Here is a 12,725-nt window from a genome sequence, read left to right as displayed (position 1 = left end):
GTCGGTCTAGTGGTTTTCCCTACTTTCTTCAATTTAAGTCTGAATTTGGCAATAAGGAGTTCATGATCTGAGCCACAGTCAGCTCCCAGTCTTGTTTTTGCTGACTGTATAGAGCTTCTCCATCTTTGGCTGCAAAGAATATAATCAGTCTGATTTCAATATTGACCATCTGGTGATGTCCATGTGTAGAGTCATCTCTTGTGTTGTTGGAAGAGGGTGTTTGCTGTTTACAAGTCAAGCATTTCCTGAACTGATCTCATCTTGCCAGTCATCGAGTCTGTGTAGAAAAACTGCAGTCAAGTGGAGCCTTTCATCCCTTATGAATCTGTTTTGCTCAGGCTCAAAAATGCAACTGTTGGACTTAAAAATCACTATGTGTATACTTCCCAAATGTATGCTCAAGTGTTTCATCATATACTCTGGCTGCTGCTGCTGCTGCTGCTAAGTCACTTCAGTCGTGTCCAACTCTGCGACCCCATAGACGGCAGCCCACCAGGCTCCACTTGTCCCTGGGATTCTCCAGGTAAGAACACTGGAGTGGGTTGCCATTTCCTTCTCCAGTATACTCTGGCTACCTATCATAATATTTTAACAGGCATTTCCCAGCCTTGCTCTCATCTGTCTTTTAAACATTTAAAATAATATGTTAAAGTTAATTTTCTTCTAAAGTTTTTTGTAGATAAGGATTACAAGTACAAGTCGTGTGGCTACTCAGCCAAACAGCCTAAAATATCAGCCAGTATTTATCTTCAATCTAACAAAAAGTGAGAAAGTCAAACTTCTTACCAGAAATGTGTATAACTTTAGGCACATCAATAAATCAACTGACCTTAGCTGGGGGGAAAAAAAAACTAGAAAAGCTGAAACATCTCTGAGATTAATTTTTTAATCCTTGATAGACTCAAGGTTGTTTAAATGAACAGTGGTTTTATTAAATAAGCTATGGCAACCAGACACCCCCGTAAGGCCTGCTGCCAGCAGCCCTGGGAACTGGCCCCATCCTTCAGCTGGTGACCAGCCCCAAGACCTGCCAGGCCTCACAGCCAACTCAGTGGTCCAATAACCACTGAAAAAGGCAGGGTCTTTCCACCAAACACACCAGGGGCCAGCCATGTCTACCAGACTGCCCACTGTCGTTGGCCCTGCCACAACAGAAGGACCCTTGCAGCCTGCATTGAGGACAGCCCTAGAGCATTTAACTCTGATAACCAGTGGGGAGTGTGCTGCTCAGCTCCATAGGACATATCCTATATAAGACTACTCTTCCATGGTTGGTAAGTTTTTTACATTTCCTAAACACATAGAAATAAGAACAGAGAATTAGGCTTAATGAGATAACAGAGAAATATGTTCCAAATGAAGTAACAAGGCAAAACTCCAGAAGAACTAAGAAAAATAGAAATAAACAATCTATGCAATAAAGAATTTGAGGTAGTGATCATAGAAGTGCTCAATTAATTGGGAGAAGAATGAATGAATGCAGTGAGAAGTTTAACAAAGAGTTAGAAAAAATCTGAGGAATATCATAACTGAAATAAAAATATACTAGGAGAAATCAACAGTAGATGAGATGATACAGAGGAACAGAACTGGAAGAACAGTGGAATCACCCAATCTGAAGAGAAAAAATTTCTTTAAAATAAGGATACTTTAAGAGACTCCTGGAAAAATATCAAGTGTACTAACATTGGGCTTCCCAGGTGGTACTAGTGGTAAAGAACCCACTTGCCAACGCAGGTAGATGTAAGAGATATGGGTTCAGTCCCTGGGTTGGGCAGATCCCCTGGAGGAGGCGCAGCAACCCACTCCAGTATTCTCCAGTATTCTTGCCTGGAAATTCCATGGACAGAGGAGCCGGTCAGGCTGCTGTCCATAGCGTTGCACAGTCAGTCATGACTGAAGCAACTTAGCACACCTGCGTGTACTAGCATTTGCATTATAAGAAGAAGAGAGGAAAGGGCAAAAAACTGGAAGACATGATAGCTGAAAACTTCCCTAACCCGGGAAAAGAAACAAATATTCAGGTCCAGAAAGGACCAAGAGTCCCAAACAAGATGAACTCAGAGGTCCATACCAAGACACACTGTAATTAAAATAGCAAAAATTTCAAAAGAAAATCTTAAAAGCAGCTAGGGAAAAGCAACAAGGGAACTAATATCAGCTGACTTTTCAGCAGAAACTCTGCATGCCAGAAGGGAGTAGCATGATATTATTTAAGTGATAAAGGGAAAAACAATACTCCACAAGGCTACCACTCTGATTCAAAGAAAAGACCAAGAGTTTTAAAGAGGAGCAAGAGCTGAAAGTAACCGGATTTACAAGAAATGTTAAAGGGACTTCACTAAGTTGAAAAGAAAAGGCCACAACTAGAAATATGAAAATTACAAAAGGAAGAAACATCATTGGTAAAGGCAGGTATCAAAGGCAGTAAAGGTAGAATATCAACCGCTTATAAAACTAGTAGGAAGGTTAAAAGACAAAAGTAGTAAAATCATCTATATCAACAATAAGCAGTTAAGAGATACACAAAACAAAAAGGTATGAACTGTGAGGTCAAAAACAGTAAACTTGAAGGGGAGTAAAAATGCATTCAAACTTAAAAGAATAGCAACTTAAAATAATCAAATATGTATAAAGACTTCTCTACATAAACTTCATAATAACCACAAAACAAAAATGTAAATCAGGTGTACACACACACAAAAAGAGGAAATAAATCCAAGCAAACACTGAAGATAGTCACCAAATCACAAAGAAAAGAGAACAAAAGAAGAACAAGTAATAAACTGGTTTAAGATGGCAGACTAAGTACCTGTTTCAATTTTCCTTTCCTACCCAAATTACCAGAAACAAATTTTTCTAATCTATCATGTCCTTGGAAAACAACAAGGATGGTCTTGGTGGGTCAGAAATTAATAGTTCCTAAAAATCCAAATGCAAACATTACCAGATTGAATGAAGAACATTCAGAAGATGGCTGCTGTAAAAGATGGAACAGCATTATGTCTTTGTAAAGGATGTGTCCCAGAAATTAGAATATATAGTAATATTAACACCATTCTCATTAAAAATATGAGAAAAGGATTAAAGAACAAGACAAGATAGCTGCATATCCTTGCTACCAGAAAAAGAAGTAGAAGATATAAGAATAGGAATGAATGGAAATATTTCCAGGTGATATGATAGTCTACCTAGAATACCAAAAGAATCAACTGACAAACTATTAAAACTAGGAAGGCAGTTTAATATATGATCAGATAAAATGACATTATATATAAAACCATCACTTTCTGCAGCACCAGCAATAACCAATCAGAATAACTCCATTTTGTATTTTTCTTTTTTCAATTAAAAAAATTCAGATAACTGTTGAAAGCCCTTGTGAACCTCTTCCCCATTTCATTCAACTCTCTCCATCTCAGAGGTAACCACTATCTTGCATTTGGAGTTTTTCATTCACATGCATGCTGTTTATATTTTGCTGTCTGTGTGTGTGTGTGTGTGTGTGTGTGTGTGTGTGTACACAAGTGACCTTAAATATTTAATATTGAAATTATTTCAAAATATGAAGTATATAGAATTATTTTACACATTGAAAACTTGTATACAAATGGTATTAGATTATATATATATATTATTCTACAACTTGCTTTCACCCATTAATATCTATATCATTCATATTGATATTTTGAAATCTATTTGTTCTCTCATTTCCGGAACTATATACATGGAAACTTAGAAATGTACCTCAAAGGACATATGTTTTAATGCAATGGGCTGAATGTTTGTCCCCCAGAATTCATATGTTGGAATCCTCACCCCCAATGTAATTCTATTAGGAGGTTGGGCCTTTGGGACATAATTAAGATGGAATTCTCATAAATAGGATTAATGCCCTTATACAGGGGATTCCAGAGAGCTCTCTCCTGCTCTCTACCATATGTGGATACAGGAAGAATACACAAGTCAACAACCAGAACAAGGCCCTCACTAGACCCCAACCAAGACTAGGCACCCTGGTCTTAGACTTCCAGGCTTTAGAACTATGAGAAATAAGTTTCTGTTTATAAGCCACCCAGCCAAAACAGAACTTTATTATAGCAGCCTGAACTAAGACAGTTAAACACAAAGTTTACAAAGCAAGTTAGAAAACTTGGAAATAATCTTAGTGTCCATCAGTACGAAGAAAGTTAAATAACTATGGTATAGCCATAGTATGGTATTCCCTAAAACCAGGGAAATGATTTTAAGTACTTAAAAATAATTTAGTAGTTCTATATGTACTGACATGAAAAGATTTTCAGGATATAAAAGAAAATATAAAACAATATTATCCCTTTAATGTTAAAAATTAAAAGTGTGTATTTTTAATCATAAATACTTAAATGTATTTTAGAAAAACAGAAAAAGTGATAGTGTTGAGTACCACTGGGTAAGTGAATGGGTTTGAGAGAGATGAAAGTAGATTTTTTCCTCTACTGTCTATTATTATTTCTTTAGTGAGAATATGTCCTTATATTGTGGATAAATTGATGATATATAGATACACAAATGCTAAACAAAAAAATCAATAAGAATGACCAAAGGACCAGGTCTCAGGGCATACAATCTGGAAAGAGCTGACTGTATTATGGGACTTTTAAATAGTTTTAATAGGCATTCTCATGGCCTAAGACTGTAACTGAAGTTTCCATTTTAAAATACATGGAAGCAAGACAAACAGTTAACAAACATACTTACTGACAGATCTCAAAGTTTTCAATCGGAGAACACAACCACGAAAATTCAAGCGCAGCACATTTAGACGCCACCTTTGCAAAATAGACACTATATATTTATCTGTGATTATATTTTTTACTGCAGAAAAATCAATCTAAAAAGGATAAACAAAAATGTTAAGAAATGAGAAAGATCTTTGGCATGTGAAATTTTAAAATATTTTTAAAGCATCAAAGAACTAAAATTTCTTTATCTCATCACTCTTTTCTGTTTGTTAGGGGTTTTGTGATCATTCCCAGGTTTAATTACAGATTCCATATGTCCAGTCCAGGTTGACAGCTGAGAAGGCAGGGATCTCACATCCACCTCCCAACAAGAGTCAATTGTTGTGGAGTGCCTGGATGCTCACCCCCATCATTCCAGGTGAGCCCCAAGGCTTCCCCCTACTTCAAGGTTAACGGACCCTTCTTCATTCATCACTAATGTGTGCCTGCTTCTTTGTTCATGAGAACAAACTATACATTGAGTGCTTGACTATGGAAAGACAATATACTCTGTGGATTATAATGGCTTTTCCATAACTCTTAAGTTTGTGGGGGTAGTTCTAGAGATAAGGAAAGATGATCTGAGTGCAGTGTATAAAACTGAAAGGCCAGAATTTTCTGTAACCTCTGGATGGCCAGGGCTGGTGGATGAACAACAACATCGTATTTTTTTATTGAAGTATATTTGATAACAATAACATAGTGCTAATACTACCTTTCAGCTAAAAGGTTAAGTGTACTGAACATCCTATTTCTTATTGCTTTCTGAACAAAGTTATTCTTCATGCTAAAATGTTTATTACAGTTGTGTCACACTTGAGCACCCACAAATAAAGACAGAAATAATTGCAAATGAAGGGCAACAGATAATTGTGGAAAGAGAAATTTGCTGAGCATAAACTAGCTTCCTACTCTGGCTTTGCTCTTCGCTTCCATGTGCTCATATTTTCTCCATCTTTACCCAGTGAGGTCTCTGGGCAGGAGTGCTAGCTTTTTCTGCCAGTCTTCTGTAAGATTTGTCCTGATTTAATATGGTACATATTCCTTCTTTCCAAGACCATTTGGATTCAGTTTATTTCTTCTTTATGGGTTTTCCAAAGGAAAAAGTGACACCCCCTAATCTGTCACATAAGTAAGAGATTTATTATTTTAAATCAGTGGTTCTTACTGTGGTCCAGGGACAAGCAGCATCAGCATCACCCAAGAACTCATTGGAAATGCAAATTCTCAAGCCCTTCCTCAGAAGTACTGAGTCAGAAACCCTGGGGGTGGCAACCAGCAATCTAACAATCCCTTCCGATGATTCTGATGCATTCTAAAGTTTAAGAATCCCTGCCTTCAACTAAAAATTACATCTAAGACAAGAATACTAAATTTGGTAGCTAAGAGGTTTTAATTAAGACAAGCACATTTTTTAAATTACCATTGCTGCATAAGGTAAGAGTAGAACACTATGGTCAAGAATGGAATGGTGCTCTGATGGGAGGTAAAGATGCTGTGTGGATTATGGAGCTAGATTCCTTGTACCTTGCCAACTCCTCTTGGGTTCTTTGTCAAAGTTTCTGCAGAATGACCCCAATCACCTATTCATAGGTCAGTCTGAGCACATGATACCATTAGCCCTCCAATCAGTAACAATTAAGGAGGGGTGGTAAAGTCAGCTATTGACTGGACATAGGCAACAAGGAAAATGTTGCCACTCCAACATTTGTTGATGGCATAAATGATCACAGTTATTAAGATTAAAGCAGTCATCCAAGAAAAAGAAAAGAAAGGTCATCAAGGATAATACATGCTTATTTTTATCATTGGCTAAGACGTACCACCCAATGTTTCTTTGGAATGAAAAATAAAGCATGTTCTACTTTATGGGAATAGTACAAATATAGTGCAATGACAAGAATAATACAAGAGGCATGAGCCTAGGAGTCCACATTAGAAAATGCCTGAGTATATATATGCCTGCTGCTGCTGCGGCTAAGTCGCTTCAGTCGTGTCCAACTCTATGTGATCCCATAGACAGCAGCCCACCAGGCTCCACCGTCCCTGGGATCCTCCGGGCAAGAATACTGGAGTGGGTTGCCATTTCCTTCTCCAATGCATGAAAGTGAAAAGTGAAAGTGAAGTCGCTCAGTCGTGTCCGACTCTTAGCGACCCCATGGACTGCAGCCCACCAGGCTCCTCCGTCCATGGGATTTTCCAGGCAAGAGTACTGGAGTGGGGTGCCATCGCCTTCTCCAATATATATATATATGTCTACATGCATGCAAACACACCAAGAAATATCAAACAAGCTTTGTTTACTTGTTGTCTATTTTAGCCTGATTTCAGGCTCAGTAGTTTTTTTTTCTTCCCTTTTACTCCATATTTTGTGCTGCTTTGTTGTGTGTGTGTGTGGTTTTTTTTTAAACTAAGAACAGTAGCTAATATTTATTGAGTGCTGCCCACATGCCAGACTCTACAATAAGCACCTTTCTTGCATTTTGCTTAGTCTATCTCTGGAGCTCCTTGAGTAAGGCAATGTTAAACCTAACTCAGATATAATAGAGCTTTATTTCAATCCAAAAAATAATATTCGATTTATTTCTACTATTTAAATTAGAAAATACTTCTATCAAATCTCTTCAAATACCATTTTTCCTCTTTTCCTTCAGGCTGTGCCTGGACGAAAGTGAAACAAGTGTACCTCCTTTTTGTGATCCCATGTTGTGGAGCAGGGAAGAAGGGGGTCCCCATTACTGCTATAAGGTGGCCTATAGCAGTCTGTTCTCCTTTCAGAACTAGAATAAAGACATACTTCAGGTAGTGTCTACTTACACCATTCCACAATGAGCCCATTTGTGTCATCAACAACCAGGAGCGATTCACTTGACCACATATTACCAAATCTCTTAAACTGAGGTAGGAGAAAATCTAAACACAAAGAAAAATAATACACAATTTTGAAAAACATGTGAATTTTGATCTAACTCTTGCATTTTCCATTTGTGTGTGTGTATGTGTGTGTGTTAACAAGGATAATGCAATCCATATATTGTGGTAGCAGGTGTTTATGTGCTTGCATTTTATCTAAAGATAGAAATTTCATCTAGAGTTCTAGAACTTATCTGATGATGCCTTTGATATAGTGTGATCAAACTGATAGTTGCAGAAGGATGGTGAAGAAGATAGGTAGCTTTATTTTATTTTCTGAATGAAAGTAGCATCCTGCTAGAAAGTGAATGATTTCCCTAAATGAAGGCATTCAATAATCACTTGCTGAAATGAACTGGGTTCTTTTTAAAGTTACAGGATTCCTGGGAATATACTTAAAATGTATGTTGTAGTGAGTTGATATATGTATACATTGTGAAAGGATTCCTCCATCTAGTTAAACACATCCAACACTCACATATTTATCTTTATTTTAATTAATTCATTTTTATGAGAACATTTAAGTTCTATTCTGTTAGCAAATTTCAATTTTACAACACAGTGTTATCAGCCATAGTCACCATGTATCACCTTAGGTTCTCAGACCTTATTCATATTATAGCTAAATGTTTACACCCTTTCTCCAAACTATGAGTTACATAGCAGAAGAAACCCAGCTGATGCAAGAAATAGCAAACTGTAAGATTATGTAAGATAAAATTACACAGGTAAGGCACAGAGGTAGAAAGAGATGAAAAATATGAAGGAAGTTAAGAGTACATTATATAACATAAAAAGGTTATAGATAACATTATACAATATTCTATACAGACCCTTATAGAATTTCCAGAAGAAAGGAAGAGAGCAAATGGAAATCAAGGCAAAACTCAAAAATATTATAAATAAAAATGCTTTAGAATGATGAAAAGCAACAATTCTCAGATTTAAGAAGCACAAGAAATCCCAAACAGGATACTTATTCCATGGCTTTGTAGTGAAATTACAAAAGGCCATAAGCAAAGGAAAACCTTAAGTGCAACCAGAGACAGATTATCTGCAAAAGAATGTCACTTAGTCTCAGAAAGCCAAAGTCAGCAGAAAATACTTATCAATCTCAGATACCACATGTAAGTAAATCACAACTCAAGGATGAGTAGTAAGTAGACACCCTATGACAAAGATTGAGAGAGTTTGCCTCCAGTGGACCCATCACAAAAGAACTTGTAAATGATGTTTATGTAAGAAGAAAGGAGTGAGATGAAACAGTAATGAGGGGCAAACAAACTAATAAGGATAGGAGTAAACCCAATAACCTTATAAAAGCATATAATGATGATGACTAATGTGGGGGGTACAAAAAGCAAGGGACAAAACCACTAGAAAATACTAATATTCTAAGACTGGAGAGAGTAATCAGAGTTAAAATGTTCTAAATTTTGGTAATTATTCAGGAAGAAAGTTTAGATATTCATTTACTTTAAGCTTTATTAAGGTAAATGTGCATGTTAAAAATATTTAAGTGAAACCATTGAAATAGAAGAAATAGAATGGATATCTTCTAAAATATAAAAATGGGGGATGGGAATAGCTTTTTAAATTCAACAAATTAAGTCAGGAAAGGACAAAACAAGGAAGCACATAAAAAAACAAATAGTATAAAATGAAATGAAAAACTGAATCTAAGTAAATCTAGTAATAATAAATTTAACAAAATTCACTGGTGGGAATGGAGAAGGAAATGGCAACCAACTCCAGTATTCTTGCCTAGAGAATTACGTGGACAGAGGAACCTGGTAGGCTGCTGCCCATGGGATCGTACAGAGTCGGATGTGACTGAAGTGACTTAGCATGCATGCATGCCTTGGAGAAGGAAATGGCAACCCACTCCAGTATTCTTGCCTGGAGAATCCCAGGGACAGAGGAGCCTGGTGGGCTCCTGTCCAAGGGGTCGCACAGAGTCGGACACGGCTGGAGTGATTTAGCAGCAGCAGCAGCAGCAGCAGGACTGGTGGGAAGACAAAGATTATCCCTAATAATGTTTTTGCTTTTAAGTTTTTCCTTCTTATATTAACACAGCTATCAAAAATCTCCTTTCAGTTGTGTTGATCTTGTTCAGCATTGTACTTTAGGTGGATTTTTAAAGTTTATCTGATAAAGAAGGTCACTACATTATAATTAAAGTAATTCTAACAATCTACTAAAGATATATAACAATTCTAAATGTGTAAGCATCTGAAAAGCCACAAGGATACAAGGAGAAATTGACAAATCCACAATCATGATGAAAGGTTATATCAGAACTCTCAATTGTTGATAAATCATTCTGAGGAAATAATCTTTCCTGGATTCCTCAGTGCTCCTGCAAAAAACTCTAGTCTCCAGAGACACAGAAATCTGTATGACATAAAGGTAATGTTTTAAAAAATAAATAAAGGTAATATTTTATCTTTACTTCCTCTATAAACACTTTACTTTTATGTGAACTACAGAGATTAGATCTGTAGCTATCTGTTTAGTTAATTCTCTGATCCAAAAGGATGATAAAAATTTTATTTTCTCCCCAAGAACGTCAAATGGGTATAATCCAGCCTACTTTCCTAGGTCAAGCTCCCAAAATGTCAGGAAGATCCTTACTAATTTACATTCAAGGAGATATGGGTCCCAGGACCTTGGGAACATCTCTATGTCATAAAAATAAAGAGATACTGATTTTTATCTGGCCCTTGGAGAGATGTATTTAAGCCTGCCTCCCTGATAGGTCAGTTGGTAAAGAATCTGCCTGCAATGCAAGAGATCCCAGTTCAATACCTGGGTTGGGAATATCTGCTGGAGAAGGGATAGGCTACCCACTCTAGTATTCCTGGGCTTCCCTTGTGGCTCAACTGGTAAAGAATCCACCTGCAATGCAGGAGACCTGGGTTGGGAAGATCCCCTGCAGAAGGGAAAGGCTACCATTCCAATATTCTGGCCTGGAGAATTCCATGGACTATATAGTCCATGGGGTCACAAAGAGTCTGACACGACTGAACAACTTTCATTAACTAACTCCCTCTTTCATTTATAAGGACGTTGTTACTACATTGGATCCACCCAGATAAGCAAGGATAATCTCACCATCTCAAATTCTTTAACTTACTCACATCTGCTAAGACTCTTGCCTTGTATTCATAGGTTCTGAGGATTTGGTGGGGTACAGGGGTGGGGTGGGGGAGCAATTATTATTCTGCCTATCATACTATGTAAGGAAATGAAGGTGAAAGTGAATTTCCCCTAAAGTCAGGAACACGACAAGGGTGCCCACTCTCACCACTACTATTCAACATAGTTTTGGAAGTTTTAGTCACAGCAATCAGAAAAGAAAAAGAAATAAAAGGAATCCAGATTGGAAAAGACGTAAAACTCTCACTGTTTGCAGATGACATGATCCTCTACATAGAAAACCCTAAAGACACCACCAGGAAATTACTAGAGCTAATTAATAAATATAGTAAAGTGTCAGGATATAAAATTAATACACAGAAAAACCTTGCATTCCTATACACTAACAATGAGAAAACAGAGAAATTAAGGAAACAATCCCATTCACCATTGTGATGAAAAGAATAAAATACTTAGGAATAATTTACCTAAAAAAACAAAAGACGTATATATAGAAAACTATAAAACACTGATGAAAGAAATCAAAGATGACACAAATAGATGGAGAAATATACCGTGTTCATGGGTCAGAAGAATCAATATAGTGAAAGTGAGTATACTACCCAATGCAATCTATAGATACAATGCAATCCCTATCAAGCTACCAATGGTATTTTTCCCAGACGCAGGTGGCTGTGACGACCAGAGCACTAAGCAAGGCCAAGAAGAGCTACCCCACGTTGGAGGTCAGGGGCAGAAGCTGGGAGGACCCAATTCCCAAAGGGCAGCGGCCAGAAGGAGTTACCCCACATCCGAGGTCAGAGGCAGCAGCCAAGAGTGCCAGGCTGTGACGGTGCAGGAACGGGAGAGGAGCTACCTCGTGTCCGAGGTCAGGGGCAGCAGCCAGGAGGAGCTACCCCACGCCCCTACGCCCAAGGCCAGGTGCCACGGCTGGGAGGAGCAACCCCACACCTGAGGCCAGGGGCGGCGGCCAGGAGGACCAACCCCACGTCCAAGGAGCCTTGGCTGCGTGGGCACAGGAGGGCCTAGAGGAGCTATCCCACGTTGAAGGTCAGGAAGGGAGGCGGTGAGGAGACACCCCTCGTCCAAGGTAAGGAGCAGCTGCTGCGCTTTGCTGGAGTAGCCGTGAAGAGATACCCAACGCCCAAGGTAAGAGAAACCCAAATAAGACGGTAGGTGTTGCAAGAGGGCATCAGAGGGCAGACATACTGAAACCATACTCACAGAAAACTAGTCAATCTAATCACACTAGGACCACAGCCTTGTCTAACTCAATGAAACTAAGCCATGCCCGTGGGGCAACCCAGGATGGGCAGGTCATGGTGGAGAGATCTGACAGAATGTGGTCCACTGGAGAAGGAAATGGCAAACCACTTCAGTATTCTTGCCTTGAGAACCCCATGAACAGTATGAAAAGGCAAAATGATAGGATACTGAAAGAGGAACTCCCCAGGTCAGTAGGTGCCCAATATGCTACTGGAGATCAGTGGAGAAATAACTCCAGAAAGAATGAAGGGATGGAGCCAAAGCAAAAACAATACCCAGTTGTGGATATGACTGGTGTAGAAGCAAGGTCTGATGCTGTAAGAGCAATACTGCATAGGAACCTGGAATGTCAGGGCCATGAATCAAGGCAAATTGGAAGTGGTCAAACAAGAGATGGCAAGAGTGAATGTCGACATTCTAGGAATCAGAGAACTAAAATGGACTGGAATGGGTGAATTTAACTCAGATGACCATTATATCTACTACTGCGGGCAGGAATCCCTCAGAAGAAATGGAGTAGCCATCATGAACAACAAAAAGTCCGAAACGCAGTACTTGGATGCAATCTCAAAAACGACAGAATGATCTCTGTTCGTTTTCAAGGCAAACTATTCAATATCACAG

At 38.4% G+C, this 12,725-nt stretch overlaps 1 protein-coding gene across 1 annotated transcript in view; it reads right to left on the bottom strand.

Annotated features, from left to right (window-relative positions):
* Positions 1-12,725, bottom strand: part of FBXL13 (F-box and leucine-rich repeat protein 13) — a 203,763-nt gene that overhangs the window by 141,788 nt on the left and 49,250 nt on the right. Inside the window, exons 6-7 of the mRNA XM_010848085.1 lie at positions 7,581-7,676; positions 4,741-4,873 (exon numbers count right to left, since the gene is read on the bottom strand). Of these exons, the coding sequence (XP_010846387.1) occupies positions 4,741-4,873; positions 7,581-7,676 (229 nt within the window). The remainder of the gene's footprint in view (positions 1-4,740; positions 4,874-7,580; positions 7,677-12,725) is intronic.

This window comes from Bison bison, unplaced genomic scaffold, assembly GCF_000754665.1.
Source record: "Bison bison bison isolate TAMUID 2011002044 unplaced genomic scaffold, Bison_UMD1.0 scf7180017864260, whole genome shotgun sequence".
Lineage (NCBI taxonomy): Eukaryota > Metazoa > Chordata > Mammalia > Artiodactyla > Bovidae > Bison > Bison bison.
The sequence above is the reverse complement of the archived record's forward strand: the minus strand, read 5'-3'. Positions and strand labels throughout refer to the sequence as shown.